Source organism: Mastacembelus armatus, chromosome 8 (genome assembly GCF_900324485.2).
Source record: "Mastacembelus armatus chromosome 8, fMasArm1.2, whole genome shotgun sequence".
Taxonomy (NCBI): Eukaryota; Metazoa; Chordata; class Actinopteri; order Synbranchiformes; family Mastacembelidae; genus Mastacembelus; species Mastacembelus armatus.
Genome location: NC_046640.1, coordinates 12,539,268 through 12,555,488, shown reverse-complemented (window position 1 = coordinate 12,555,488; position 16,221 = coordinate 12,539,268). Strand labels below are relative to the sequence as shown.

Genomic DNA, 16,221 nt, shown 5'->3' with positions numbered 1-16,221 from the left:
AAGCATGAGTGAAATTTGTATAAATAAATTCAAATCGGATCTGTTTGTGGAAGGCTGTAGGGTGGGTAAACACATATTTAAAAGGATAATAGCAGTATGTTCAAAGTTAATCCTCCATCTTCTGGTTTTAATTAATACCTAATCATTAGGTGTGTCAGGAGAGAGTTGTTTAATTTTTTTGACACAGGTATTTTCACACCAACACATGTTAAGTGAGAGATTTTCTCCTATGACTGGTTAAGAGTGCGAATAACGGGCAAATAGTACAAACACAAGCTGACAAGGACTGTAAAGCTGGAGTCTGGAGAATTACATCAAAAGCCTAAAGCACTAACAAGGAAAAACCAAAACGTATATACTTCTCTGTGATTTTGATATGCTTTGACGTCATTTTAAAGTCTCACCAAATCGAGCTGCGTATTTTCCTGCGTTGACTGATAAGACACATGTGACCCTTTGCCTTGTTTCCATGGACACGTCATTAGAGAAGTTCCCCAGCTGGCTCCAACTGCTTGAAGTGTCAATGGTAACAAGTGAAGGATTTGGTTACAAGCAAAACTGACTTTCAAGTCCAGCACTCAATCTGATTTAAGTCCCATAACTATGACTTAATGGTGCAATTATAGTGGATGTACTGCAAATGACATATTTTCACCGGTATGTGAAATATGTTTATTTTTGCATGTTTTGATTCATTTCTTCACTTGTTTTACTGATCTATTCCAAATTACACAATCTACCATTTCATTTTTGTTGGATTTCAATCCTATGATGATGCAGTACTAAAGTTACTGCACTCTATTTACATGTGGCCATGTTTGTTTGATTTTTAAGTGCAGTTATTTTGTCTCAAGTGTATTCCAGCAGGAGTTTTAAGCAGCATTGCTTACAAATGTCATGTTCAGCAGCATGAGCCATTCAGGTCACACTGTGCTGATAAAGGCAGTGAAGTAAAACTGTGGCAAACTGGTAAACAGTACAAACGGCAATGAGCTGTTCCTGAGTTTTTTGTGTAACTTGGATTTAGACAAATGTTGACAGGTTAAAAAATGCACTCGCTCGTATTTGACCCACTTTGTTTAGTATGTGAGAAGCTACAAGAAGCTATTCTAAAAAGGAATGACAAAAATACAGGCATTTAAAAGGCGATGAAATGATATGTTGTCTCATTTTTTTCAGCACACAATATCACCAGTGTATAATCTTTCAGTTGCAGCTTATAACTGTGCAAATGTATAAGAATGTGTTTTGGGGCACACAATCCACTGTCAACTCAGTGGCACCAATGCTTATGATAAAGCCTAAAATTAACAGCAAAACACGTCTAACCAGTTTGAACCTCATCTGAGTGAGCCACAGAATGCAGCTCATTTGAAGTGTGTGGTAAACAATATTTACCCTAAGCTTCTACTATAATAAATCTGTCTGGAAATGACTGGTGGATCAACACTGAAGCAAGTGTTGATAGAATGATATTGCTACACAATAAAACCATCATCAGATCTTTTCTAACATTAGTATATAACATATAATCTATCTCATACACATGCTTTACCTGTCTGCTCTTCCTTTCCTATGCCTCTTGTGCCTCCCTCAGGCAGAAGAGTGAACTGATGGAGCAGAGACACCGTTGTACTCATGCATTTCCCTTAGCTTTTATTCATTTTTGTTTGTTTTGATGCATGAACATGTTTTTTGATCATGGCCATCCTTGATTAAATAAATTTATTCTCTACCCACCTTACCACCTCATTCAAAATATGAGTTAATATGAAAGATGATCAACAAAAGGTGACGTCTCCTTAGCTTCCACAGATTCGCTCAGTATAATCAGCTTCAAATTGAAAAACAAAAAGCTGACTCAGGGTTAATCACAGCTGCTTCGCCCACTCAAAGCAAACAAATAGGCTGTAAATGTACAGTCTACCTGTGAAAAGCAAAAATAAATGCCATTAGAAGTGGCACATAGAATAAATGCAGATACTCATTTTATAGTACAAAACAGCTATGACCAACAGTACCCCTCTGGATATCCGTGATACCACATAGCTGAGAATAATAAAAGTTATAGAGTCTATATTTACATTGATAAAGGTTAAATGTTGGTGATTTTTTTTACTTTGATTGTGTTTTTGTAGATATGCTACACATATTCACAGTTGAAGAAATCCTAATTCTGTGTACGGCAGAGTTTATGCTTTGCTGAATGACTATATGTTATATAAATTAGCGACTATCTATTCAAAAGAAACAATATTTTAGTAGGTTAGTTTTACAGCCAGGTTGCTGCTTCGCCTCTGGGCCACCAGGTGGCGGTAACACGCATGTCAACTGGCTGAGCAGCTTCCATCACAAACAAGAGGAAGAAGAAGTAAAACGATTTTTTTTTTTTTTGCTATTTGGCAGATTTGCCCAAATGTGTCTCCAAATATGCGAGAAACGTGAGGTTAAGCAAATTTTCCAAACACTTTCTAATGCAGCTGGCGTAACCTGCATACTATGGCGGACTATCAGCTTCTGCTGGACCGAAGAGGACTGTGGCTGTTTCTGCGGCGCTTGTTAGCTCGCGTTAGCTAATTGAGCTAACAGTGCTATCAGCATAACCGATGTTGATTCACCGCTGCGGGGCGAAAACAAGACAACCAGAGCGAGCTGCGGCAACTAACAGCTGACTTGACCTGAGCTATGTTTATGTTGCGCTTGTTGACTGATAATCATTAGGTCTCAGCCAGCACGATATGTTATCTGACAAGTGAAAAAAAAAAAGTACCCGCGTGTTTTTAAAGACACCTGAGTTGAAATGTTATTTCAAGCTAAGGTGAGCTAACACACCTTCACCTCCACACCTTCGCTGGCTGGCTGCATGGTTGGGGATGGGGCAGCAGATAGCGGCAGCTGAAGTGACTCTTGTTCCGCTCTGTGGCGTTACATCTGTCTGAGCTGGACGCCTGTGGAAAAAAGAAATCATGTCTTGCAAAGTCGCAGCAAAGGAGAAGAAGTCGAGCTTCAGCAAGAAGCTGTTCAGGAGAGGCTCTGTGCGCTCCGTGGGCAGTTTCATGAGCAGAGTCCTGAGGACACTGACAGCCTTGTCCCACTTTGGATCTGAAGTACAAACAGACGATGACAAAGATGATGGAGGTTTTTCCACCTTTAAATCTGGAAATAAAGACGTGCCCATAAACGATAGGGACCTGGGGTGTTTGCTATCTGGAGACAGAGTTCCTGGAGTGTCTGGTCTGAAAAACCACGGAAATACCTGCTTCATGAATGCAATCCTGCAGTGCCTCAGTAACACTGAACTTTTTGCAGAGTACCTCGTATTGGAGCACTACAAAGACGAGGAGCTGGATGAGGACAAACCAAAGACAAATGGGGTGCATCTGCAGAAAAAAGGTCCTCTGGCCAAAGGAGAAGTTACAGAGCAGCTGTCAGGACTTGTGCGGGCTTTATGGACGTTTGAGTACACCCCCCAGCACAGCAGGGACTTTAAGGTGAGAGTGGCAAGACGCTGTCTTTATCTATTCCTCTGTGGCCTCTTTACTTTAGACCCAACAAGTGTACATGTAAGAAGGTGCAAGAAATTGTATTAAATATGAATTAGTGCTGTCGTTGTTGCAGTAGCTATGGGAAAAGGCCTCTGCCAGTGTTGTTATTAATGATTGGTAGAATCAGCTGTTTATGCAGGTTTGTGATTTAAATTTAATGCTAAACAGTACAGAGGATGTAGCCCTGTATGCACTGTAATGATGTGGGATTGTTGCTGTTGTTTGCAGAATGCTGTGTCAAGAAATGCCACACAGTTTAAAGGGAACGCTCAGCACGATGCTCAAGAGTTTCTGCTGTGGCTGCTGGACAGAGTGCACGAGGACCTGAACACAGTCAACCCCAACATCAGGCCTGCTATAAAGGTGAATTTAGAAGATTTTTGTATGGGCTTGGTCATTTTCCTCAGACTGCTCTGCCATGCAGGCTTTGCCATAAGTCTCTATCGCAGGACATGTTTATATGTCTGAGGTTTTTAAGGACTTCTCACTCACTTTATTTGATAAATGAGCTGCTTTTACAGGCCAGTTAATGTGTTTATCTTGCTTCTTAAGTCTGTAGAACTGCTCACTAACAGCAGCATATAAGAGGGCTGCTTGGCTTTCACAATAGCTTATGTAGCCTGATACACCAGTACTTTTTTTTTTTTTTTTTTTTTTGAGTTACAAATCTGACTGATAAAACCTGTTCATATTTGTTCAGCCACCTATTGAAGAACATGACCAAACCATAGAGGGGCCATCTCCTCCTCTCTCTGCTGGGTCATTTGTACAAGAACTTTTTCAGGCTCAGTACAGGTAAGCTTTACCTCCAGTAGAAGTTCTGCCTTCTGACAATATTGCCACTTTTTCCTTTTCATAAGATAACTTTTTTTTCTATAACAGGTCTTCTCTCACCTGCCCACATTGCCAAAAGCAGAGCAATACATTTGATCCCTTCCTTTGTATCTCTTTACCGATCCCCCTACCACACACACGGTAAGTAACTTTCCCCAGTTGTGCAACAACAGGTAGGATGATCGGTAAACAGGGCTCAGCTGACAGATGTTTATAGCAGTTAATAGGTACAGACAGGAGCATGCACTTTTGATTTGCAGAACGAAACAAGTCACCATTTTTAGGGTTTCTGAAGGCCAAGGAGTAAAGAGGAAGGATATAGTGTGAAATCTTGTTCTTTATTTTGTTGTGTTGTAGAGCATTGTCAAGGAGCTCTTATGGCTACAGTATAATAAATCGTAAACCTTTGCCTTAAAGCAGGAGAAATACTTTAAGTCAAAGCAGGACAATGCTAAAGCAGTACTTTAGATTTCGTTTTCATTTATGTTACCTTCTTTTTGTCAGCCCCCTGTATGTGACAGTGGTCTACCAAGGGAAATACTCTCACTGCATGAGGATTGGAGTTGCTGTTCCTCTAAACAGCACCGTCTATCGCCTCAGAGATGCCGTGTCACGTGAAACCAAGATCCCAATGGACCAGGTGCTATTCCTGTCACCTATCAGCTCAGGGTCTGACACAGTGAGACTATATTTCAGTCACACAGTCTAAGCTCAGTGTTCTTAACTTGGCTTATACCTTTGAGCAATAGTTCCTTAAAATCCCAGGTTTTTTATAGAATGAGCTGGAGATTAACAGATTTATCCTTAGGGCTGCAACAACTGAGTGCTAACATTGATGTGAAGTGGCAGAGTGAAATGCCATGAGACTAAATGTAAATGACAGCTATGGTGGAATAGGGAGTGTTACTGTGTTTTGTTTTGTTTTTTTTAGAAAACAATATAGCAATGCTTAAAATGTATACTATTAATGGTACACATTTTTAAATGTGTTATTTTCTCTTTCAGTTTGTTTTGACTGAAATGTACTATGATGGTTTTCATCGTTCATTTTGCGATGATGATGATGATCTTGACATCATTCAAGAAAGTGATTCTATCTTTGCCTTTGAGACACCAGAGACCTTCAAACTGGAAAGCATACGCACAAAAAGAGGCAACTATTTCTTTATATTTTGCAAATATTCAGCTTTTTCACACTTTAATAGATAGGAAACTTTACTTCTCCATCTGTCTTTCCCAGGAAGTCTTCTGGCAAACCTGAATCATAACAACTTGAAATATGGGCCAGATGTCAGCAGGACTCCATCTTTCATGCAGGGCGCCATGACTCCTGTCACTGCATCACCCAATAAAAACCTGGGACCTGAAAAAATTATTCTCTTGGTGTGTAACCGAGCTTGTACCGGCCACCAAGGAAAGAGGTACAGAATCTTGCAGTGTTGTCTTATCTTTGAAAAACACACATTGATAAATAGTGGGTATATCATTGTAACCCAACACCAAGTTTGTGTGTGGTAGGTCCCCTAATAATGGGTTAGTAAGTTTTGTAAACAAAGGGGACATTTATAACACATAACTGAAAATATGTACATCATATGGTTTTAGGTTTGGCCTGCCTTTTGTACTGTACATGGAGCGCACTGTGACTTGGGATTCTCTACAAAAAGAGATCCTGGAGAAAATGCGTCATCTTTTGAGGCCTGGGGTCTACATTCAGGTAGGAAGAGGAACAGTCTGGACCCTATATTATAAGTTGATGCTGCACATGCTAAGCCAGTTAAAAAATTGGACAGACATGTGCAGCATCAAGCGTGAAACTTGTAAAATTAGTCAAATCTGCAGGAGTACTGACAGTGCTAAGTGTATATTTCAGGTGGGACCTTTCAGTCTTCGGGTGGTTGGAGTTGTTGGCATCACCTACCTCCTTCCACAAGATGAGCGACCACTGTGTCATCCAACTGTGGAAAGGTCAGTTCTGACATCATCATGATTTCATAAATTGCAGTTTATTTTGCATACTATAATTAATTTCACTGCCATATTAACATAGAAAATACCATTCAGATACAATTTGGATATTGATATTGAATCAAATGTTTGGATGATATTTTACTTTGTTTCTACCTTAGTCTTTTCTTTTTCCTGCAAGTCAAATCGTGTCAGAGCCAGCCAGGCTCCCATTCAATGGGATGCAGCCAAGGAAACACAGTCCTCAAGCCAAAAATATTTCAAACAAATATTGTAAAATCAGATAGTTTGTGCATAGTAGCACAGTAATTATTTTTAAAGGGGTTTAATTATTTATGCTTCTGTGTTTTAAAGCATGGCTCATTTCTCACAATGTTCTGGGCATCAATGTCAGTGAAAGGTGAAAGTGAGTTAAGTTAAATCAAAGCAAAAACTGAATAAACAAATGCACACAAAGTTGAGCCAGGCAATTGGGAGAGGTTAAAATTACATCCATCTAGCCCTTTAATCTTCTCTTATCACCCATGCCCCTGTTCCCCTCAAAGACTTGGTTTGATGACAGGCCTTAACAGGATTTTGTCAGTTGAGCATGTTTGGCTTATTACCTAAATAAGTTCTCACAGCTAAAACAAGTCACAACATTGCTGGTCTATAAAGGTGCGTGACTGTAACTAAAATAAAAGTAGTTGTAGTCATTAGTGTGATTAATTGGTGCTTTTATAAAGACTAGAATGTCTAGAATTGTATTGCCATAAATACATAACTTGCCAATAAATACAGTTTTATACATGACAGTCACCTAAATAACTTGATTTGTTTCCCACTGTTGTTGTTTCCCCTATAGAGCATATAAGTCCTGTGGACAAGGGGGACCACCACATGTGAAGATTGTGGTAGAGTGGGATAAAGAGACCAAGGACTAGTGAGTAAAAGAATGAATTAGTGTTAGTTTTGTCATCAGTCTTGTTTTATGTGCACTGTGTTTGTTTTGCACAGAATGAAGGGAAGGGCAGGTAATAGCTGTAATCTGCATTGGGAACAATATATTGAAAGCTATAGTTGCAAAACTAGTTTGGGAGACATGCAGAGACCAAATGGCATTTGATTAAACCATAGTGTTTTGCAATAGCAGGTTAAACCACTCATTTTAACAACTTGCTTCGGGGACATGACATTGAATGTGTAATTTGGTGTAATTTTATTGAAGGAGATTGATTAACAGGTAGGGTTAAGAGGCTTGGCTGTCCAAGAAATTATGCCCAAAGCACAATTTAACCAACCAAGTCAGTTTTAATGTTACTAAACATTATAAAAACATATGCCATAACCTAGCAGCAGTTAATGTAAGTTAATTAATAAGTTGTGTGGTTGTTGCACATGCACACACTTTTTATGGTCTGTTGGAAGTTGCATCTTTATTAGAACTCTTGTCTGTGACAACTTTGATTACCAGTTTTTGCATTGGCACCATAGTGACAGCCTTTGGCAAACATATTTAAGACAAACCAAGGCACTGAATGAATCCTCTCAGACTTGTTATTAGTTGATGTTTGTCCAAGACCCTTTTACTCCTAAACAAGACCCGATACTTCAAGAAAAATAAAAAGTACTAGTAGTAGGTTTAGAATATGGTCATTGTATTATTATAGGCAAAACATATCGAAGAACAAATTGGACAACATAATGTGTTAAACAGTTAAATCATTTCATGATGTAAAATATTTGACTTTGACATACAGTAGGAGGCAGCTTGATCTAAATCTCAGGGATCCTATGATCCTCACATGACATAAATGGACAGTGAATGGGCAACACTTCATGTTCCCACAGTCTGTTTGGACACACTGAGGAGGAGTACATTCCTGATGCTGAGAGTGTGTATCTGCACAGGGAACAACATCACCAGCCACAGGCCTGCACCCTTGCTCAGTGCTTTCAGCTCTACACTAAGGAGGAGCAGGTAACATTTTGACCACTCAGATGGATGCATATGCAAATGCAGTCAATTACTGCAGTAAATGTAGTTTGGCATTTTGTCACGTCAGTGGTCAGAATATGTGAAGAAAGCCTTAACATTTGTCTGCTCACTTGTTTATTCTTTTGCTGAAGTTCAAAAGGCCTTCCATTGTGGTTTTACTGTGTAATTGACCCCTAATGCTATTTTTACAATAAACTAGAAATTCTGAGAACAAACATACATTGTGGTTTAACTTGCCTGTGAATGTACCAGAGGAGAATAGAAAAAAACATGAGAAAGACTCAGGGCCTCATTATATTTTATAAGCAGTGTGGTTGGAGTGTGTCCTTGATGACTGCTGTTTGGGCTGTGTGTGTTTTAGCTGGCTCCAGACGATGCCTGGCGCTGCCCCCACTGCAAGCAGCTGCAGCAGGGCCGCATTAAGCTCAGCCTATGGACGCTGCCGGATGTGCTCATACTGCATCTCAAGAGATTCAGACAGGTATTTCAGCTCATATAGACACAGTTTAAATGAAAAGTGACAGTAGGAATTTATAGTCAACATTACTACAAACAAACAGACTTTGTGTAATGAATAGGTAATTAGTTTCGGATGTATTCAAATGTGTTTATTCAGGATGAGGATGCACCAGCACCGCAGGCTATTTCTGATTGAAGGAAATACATTAAAGCACATGAAACTGACATCATTGGTATATTGGAGACTGGCTTGCAGAGTACTAAATTACGATATTGAGATGACCACATTAGATCTGTGTTCAAAGTACCAGTTGTGTTTGCCTCTGTCTCAGGTCAGACTCCTGTTTCTGTGTTGAGGTATTTCATACTTGGACATTTACCACTTCAGCTGTCTGGGCCTCCAGAGCCCTTCAGGTGTCAAAAGCACCCGATAAGTTAACGCGCACATTAAATGATGAACATGAATAACCCTGTTTGTAACAGCACTAAGGTCGTTTTAAATCTTTTCTCCACTGATGTGTAAATACAGACCCAGGTGTGTGTAAAATTGCACCACTGTTGAAAATAATTCTAGAGGAAACCCTGTTCTTTCATTATCAAGAGCAAGTTGTAGTTTTTTGGAGGATGTTAGGAATTGGTACTTGAGATCTGGGAGTGAAGTAAAAGTTGGCATCAATTCCTAGCAGGATTTGTGATCTTATTTACTTAAAATTTCAGTGTTAAACTCATTTCAGTATATTTTGTTTGTTGTTGTTTATCCTTTAGGAGTTAGACAAATAGGTTTATCTTAAATGTCAGGATAGTGCTGACTGGTATTTCAAATAATCAGTCAAGTTGTTGAATGTTTATTATAATGTGATTTTCATGAAACAATTAATAAACCCTATGGCTGAAAATTTATTATATATCACTCATCTAAAATTGCTGTATATTGCTATCAAAAGGTAAACTGGCCTTAGTTCTTAAATGGTGTTCTGTGTCTGTATCTTGCCCTTGTCTTCAGGAGGGGGACCGGAGAGTGAAGATGCAGAACATGGTGAGGTTCCCACTGATGGGCATGGACATGGCACCACATGTGGTTAAACGAAGTCAAAGCAGCTGGAGTTTACCTTCCCACTGGTCACCATGGAGACGACCCTATGGCCTGGGAAGGAACCCCGATGACTACTTGTATGACCTTTATGCTGTGTGCAACCACCATGGGAATATGCATGGCGGCCACTACACAGGTAATGCTACAAACAAGTGCAGCAGGTTCTTTAAGAAAACAAGGAGGTAAATCATGTCTTATGATCCATTTTAATGTACTTTTTTGCTTTGTGCTTACAGCTTATTGCAAAAACTCAATTGATGGTCAGTGGTATTGCTTTGATGACAGTGAGGTTTCACCAATAGCTGACGATGATGTGTGTCAGCAGACGGCCTATATACTGTTCTACCAGAGGAGGACAGCTATTCCCTCCTGGTCAGCCAACAGCTCTGTTGCTGGTCAGTAACTGTTTTTTACTATTTGTCTACCACCTGCTCTATATAAGAAGAAGTAAAATGTTGTGATTAGGGCCATGGTGAGTTTTATTGCGTTATGTATTGCTGACCTGTAAACACACATGGAAACTTTTGGTCATATCTGAAAAAGAAATAACTAGATAATAGGCTGTATTTAAGTTTTAAAAGTTTTTATAAGACTCAGATTTTTATAATTTCTTGCACAGGTTCCACTAGTTCTTCCCTGTGTGATCACTGGATCAACAGGTTGCCTGGTAGCAGGCCTGCTAGCTTGGCTTCTGGAGCTTCGTCCAGACGCACCTCTCTGGCCTCACTGGCTGAGTCAGTAGAGTTTCCAGGAGAGCGTAGTGAGGATGATGGTGAGACCATGTTTATGTTTGTTTTCTGTTCATTTATTTGATTTACAGGTGTTAGATGTGAACACCTGAACTTTCATATACAAAGTCCAAAAATACATCATTAAAATTGAAAGGCTCGTTATTACAAGGATGAGGCATACGTGACAAGTCACATCTAACTGGGATCAAAACATGCAACACCGTCATACTGTGGAAAGCCTGACAACCTACATGAATACAAATCGAGACGGATGTACTGGGCTGCTGTTTGTGGTTAATATAAATGTAGTCCTCCAGAACACTCTAGAATACAGGGTTAGTGTAGACCCAAATATGTTGGCAAGTCAAACTAGTATTTAACTGCAGCTTTCACAGATCTCACTAGGGAGAATGCAACCGTTACTGTGATGTACTGCATTTTGCTAAATAACCAGTTTCTATTGCTTATTGAGTGTCTAAATCTTTAAATATGGCAATACATTTTTAACACATTAGTATTAAGTCGTTAGTATTGTAGTAGATTAATTCTTTTTTCTACACCCTCAAATCTTGTTAAATCTATTTTGGCACAGATAACTGTGTAGTTTCTATTGTTACTTGAATTACATCAGGATTTCCAGTTACAGTCTAGCTGAGTTAACATTGTTTCCTAAAATATTTCCCCTGATTTAAGGTGGATTCTCTGTCCGTCCTTTTGTGAGGAGCATTCAACGTCAAAGCTTGTCTTCCAGGTCGTCCATAGCTAGTCCTTTAGCTTACAGCGACAGTGGGATAAAGCCTTCATGGTCTCTCTCTGCGAAACTGCACATGAGAGCTAACTCGCCTTCACGTTTCTCCCTTGATTCTCGTTGTTCTCCTCCTCTGGAGAGGATAGGAGAGGCCTGTGATGACAAGGTTTCAACATCCTGTTTTGGCAGCTACAGTAGACACGAACGGTATTTTGGCAGTAGAACACCACTGTCGATGGTGGAGAGCAACTTTAGTGATCAGGACAACAGTAAAAGGTTCCTGGACATGATGTACTGCAGGGCTCCCACGCCAGTGGAAAAGAAGAGCACTAAAAATGAGCCAACTGAAAACAACAACCAGATTACAGCAATAGACCAAAACATACTGCCCACCCAAGCTACTCCCTCGAAAGAACAGAAAGGTAAGAACAGTATTGGAGGATTTGCCTCAAAGGCAGAAAGCACCGGCACCACAAAGAGCTCCAGCAAAGTGGATCAAGAGAAAACTTCCAAAAAACGGTTGTGCTCAACCCAGAAGACCCCCACTTCTGAGACATCTTCCAGCACCCCTGTGAAAGGCAAAAAGGTAAGCAATACAAAAGAAAAAACTGTAAATGCTAAGAAAAGCACCTCGACACCCAGTGGGACTCCCTCCAAAACAAAAGTGGCAACTCTAGAATCAACGCCACAACATAAGCCATGTGTCCGTTCCACACCTCAGTCCTCAGCTTCTCCCTCTCCAACTGCAAAGAAGAATTCCAATGTCTCAGAGAAAGGCTCTACAAGTAGTCGGAAAAGACTGGTGGAAAGGAGCTACAGCAGAGATTCTATGCACACTAGCCCTATAGCTGACAACCTCCGTTGCAGCTCAGTAGTCCGCTCTTCAATCTCTAAGAGTGGGGAAAGCAACCGGCTTGAAAGGAGATCCGTGAGGAGCTCTAGCAGCAGTTCTTCTGTGACTAGCCTCCGCTCGCCAAGCGTATCCACTAAAGATCTGCAGCGCAGCAGCAAGTCTGAGGAAAAAGGGTTGTCTTTCTTCAAGAGTGCCCTCCGACAAAGGGAAAGCCGCCGGTCGGCTGATTTAGGAAAAAGCACCCTGCTTGCCAAAAAGGCCTCAGAGAGGACATGTAAGCAGAATGGACAAGCCAAGGACAAAGGTGCTGATAATGGAAAGACAGGAGATTCTGTATCTTTGCAGACTTTAACAGACACAAATAGAGGTGAGGTAAAGTCAGAGACAAAGGAGTCTTCCAAACCCCCAGGCTCTCTCAGTCGCACTCTACTAAACGTAGGCAGGTCCAAGTCTTCCACTTCTGAAGTAAGTCTCAAGTCTCCCACACACGGGAAGAAGCCTCTTGAGAAGATGGCATCTTCCCGAAAGCTGTCAGCAAGCATGAAATCTCCTGCACGTACAACACAGAGGCCTCAGTGATATATCCATAGTAGTTTCATGAAACTTAAATAATGCAGCTGTTTTCTTTGTGCCTAAGTTTCAGTGAGCACCAGATATATTTGTAAAGAGACCCATTTTTTTTAATGCTATGGTTTTATATAAAATGAATTTGATGGCTTTGAGGTTTGAATATTGACAACCTGCTTTGAGCTGTTACAATGTACACTAATATGGAATACTGTATATTATGGCATTTTATATTGTAGCATACTTTAGTGTTGTGTATATTATTGACTATTACACCTTTGCGCATTAGATATAATTTTAATGCGAGCAAATGTAATGTAGTGCTTGATACTATGTTTTCTGACATGGACACTACATGTTTTCTGACATGGACACTACATCAGCCTGGCATATGAGATCAGCTGGACAGCACAACTTATTTGATGGTGTGTACTAGAAGTCTGTATGACAGCTGACTTCCTTACTCGAATCTTTTAATTTTGATTATCTTTCCTTATTATATCTGCCCACCTGCAAACCATTAGTTCGGTTTGATTGCAAAATACCCCAGCGGATAAGCCTGGATAAGGATAAGAAACGGACTGATTTTGTATGCACCAATAATGCATTTTTTTTTCAATTGAACATATATAGATTAACAATCTTCCAGTTGGATGCAAACAAGCTGGTTGTTGATGCTTAAACCTCACTGCTGTTCTATAAGCATTTTAATCTCGACAACAGTGATAGCAGAAACGTTACATTGACAGTAGCCTCTGGAAAAATAGTAAACAGAGTTTTGCACACATACACTCTCATAGTCAAGAGTTCCATTCTGAAATAATTGCGGCCAAGTGGTTGTAGTAGTTTTTCATTCTTTTAAACTGATCAAATTGATTATTAATAAGATATACAATCTCTTCCCCACATACTCTCCATAAACCTCATGTATACATTGGTAAATGGGGATAATGAGAGTGGTTTTTGTCTAAAACTATGGAGGAAGGGCCATTAGTAGACTATATGTTCACATAAGTATTTTAACACTGTCTTGAGATGATCAAAGATTGAGATGGAGTAGAATTAACAAACCTTAATGATGAACATTAAAGTGACAGCTGTGAAATGCATAGATGATGTCAGGCTCTTGACCAAAACAGAAAGAGATTTAAGATGAGAAGTAATTATCGATATGCAAATTGAGGCAAGTTTTCCAATATTTTTGAACATTATTTTTGTTTAATAATAGTACCCTTTTGATAGAAATGTATTTTATTAAATGCGTATAGAAGTTTAACTTCTTTTGTCACAAAAGAGATAGTGTGTTTTAGAATGAAATCCTTAAAGTCCCAAATATAGAAAAGAAAAAATACACTTAACAGAATTATGTAATAATGTAGATACGTCTGCAAAGAGAATGACAGAAATCATATAGCCCTTTTTTTTCTTTCCATGAGCAACATAAAAATAATTTTAAGCGCCTTTCAGTACTGGACATGGAAACAAATAATTGCCTTTGGCAACATAGTAGTCTACTACTGTATGCATCACTGAGTAGGAATGTTGTACTGTTTGCACTTTGTACAGTTTTCTTTTGCAAAGACAAGTCATACATATATATATATATTTATATATATGACACACACACACACACACACACACATATATATATATATATATATATATATATATATATATATAGACATATACATACACACACACACACACATACACATCCAGTTAATATACACTCAGTTGACAGTGTATTAGTCCAATCTAATAGTCTTGAAAGTGATAATGTTGTCTGTTTGTGTGGTGTTGATTCAACTGTATGATTATTTTGGAATATGTAGCTGCTGTTGCAGGTGCTTGTGTAATTTACACTATTCTGAACAGAATAATTTAAAAAAGCCTGCCAGTATAACACAACACAAGTCAACAGGTGCAAAAACTAAACATTATCGCTGTCAGGTAGGAGGATTTACTGTAAGACTGTTAGATTAGACTGTCTCAGTTTTAGCTATGTGTACTTAATAAACTGTCAACAGAGTGTGTACACACGTACACATGCACACACTTAACAAAACTGTGTAATTTTGAATATGTTGTCTTTACATAATTTAGGGACATATCATAAAGTAGTGTCAACAGGCCTTAGACTTGAAATGGTAAAAGGGTACATTCATCTCAATGTTTCAGGGGCCATTTTAAGAAATCGTCCCGTTACTACACCTGGTGCTGTAACAACCTGCTGCTCCTCTGGCACTGATGTTTAATTAAATGATATTCACAACTGTGACCACACACACTTCAGTGAACTAGAAACCTGTTGGCAGCGTTTATTATAACTCGTGGTACTTCACAGGAGAGGATGACACTTTTTTCTTCATGAGGCTGAAACAGAATATTTGTAATGAGCCATTTAATTAATCATAGAACTGCATTTATATTGTGTCTGAGTAGTTGTCCAAATACGAAAATATAGGCTGAATTTTCTTGACTATCTGACTTCATTGTGTATTAGTTTTGCAGCAAATTGATTGAAGCATATAGTGCCACAGGAGCTGTCATTAAACTTGCTGGTTTCATTATGAACTTTAGGCTTTACCATTATAGAATAATAAGCCCACCAGTAATTGCAATATTCATACATTTTATACCAGCATGGTGTATGTATTTAATGAATGAATGTGGTTATGCCATCAAAATCCAACCATTAGTAAGTAGTTTTTACTTTTAAGCATGAACGTTTACAGCATTTCTCTCTACTGTTTCTCTGTAGCATCTCCCAGGTTTACACTGTTCTCAGATGGTTTCAGAGGAAATACCACTCAATTTAAAGATTAAGTATGGTATTTAAATGGCCGGTACAGAGCAAATAGGCAGCCTTAATGTGTCCAGCATAGATCTGTGTGGCGTTGTTTTTGGAGAAACTATTTTCAATCAGGATTTGGATAGCATTTCTTTTCTTTACAATGTAAAAAAAAAAAAAATCTGTAGGCAACATAGTCATGTCACCTTTTGCAAAAGTTGAATAGCTAACTGAATACTACAGGTTGTTTCATAACCAGACACTCAAGAATGCACAGCAAAGTGATCACCCATGCACAGTTGGCTGGCAACATTTTTGTATGTTAACACTTTTAACCCAAATTCTACCCTGCAATGTTTTATTTCTGTTTAACAGCCATATGCTGTGTACACTAATTAGGCCGTGTACACTAATTAGGCCATAGACACAGCAAACACAAATGATCGGTTTATTCCTGTGTGTAGTTTCTGAATAAGCTTCTCAAAAAACATCTAAAATATGTGAAACCAGAGCATTCAACTTGATAACAGAAAAAACTCTGTCAGGCACTTCACCTGTTAAGTGGTGGCTATTATTGACACTAAATCCATGTCCTGTATATCCTCAGGACATTTTTATCACTGTGGTCTTCAATGACTTAACATAGTGTGCAGT

General features: G+C 39.1%; 1 protein-coding gene across 1 annotated transcript; it reads left to right on the top strand.

Annotated features, from left to right (window-relative positions):
* The first annotated feature begins 2,405 nt into the window (after positions 1 to 2,405).
* Positions 2,406 to 15,792, top strand: usp31 (ubiquitin specific peptidase 31). The gene is made up of 16 exons (XM_026326154.2): positions 2,406 to 3,491; positions 3,774 to 3,908; positions 4,246 to 4,340; positions 4,428 to 4,520; positions 4,884 to 5,019; positions 5,385 to 5,532; positions 5,620 to 5,800; positions 5,985 to 6,096; positions 6,253 to 6,347; positions 7,192 to 7,269; positions 8,178 to 8,307; positions 8,687 to 8,806; positions 9,788 to 10,013; positions 10,114 to 10,272; positions 10,497 to 10,649; positions 11,302 to 15,792. The coding sequence occupies exons 1-16, from the start codon at positions 2,967 to 2,969 to the stop codon at positions 12,786 to 12,788; spliced, it is 3,873 nt and encodes a 1,290-aa protein (XP_026181939.1). The 5' UTR covers positions 2,406 to 2,966; the 3' UTR covers positions 12,789 to 15,792.
* The last annotated feature ends 429 nt before the right edge of the window (positions 15,793 to 16,221 follow it).

What these genes read in the sequence shown, in the direction of transcription:
- usp31 (XM_026326154.2), top strand. Translation starts at nt 2,967, where the DNA reads ATGTCTTGCAAAGTCGCAGCAAAGGAGAAGAAGTCGAGCTTCAGCAAG. An exon ending in ACATCAGGCCTGCTATAAAG is followed by an intron (nt 3,909 to 4,245) that starts GTGAATTTAGAA and finishes ATATTTGTTCAG; the next exon opens with CCACCTATTGAAGAACATGA. An exon ending in ATCCCCCTACCACACACACG is followed by an intron (nt 4,521 to 4,883) that starts GTAAGTAACTTT and finishes TCTTTTTGTCAG; the next exon opens with CCCCCTGTATGTGACAGTGG.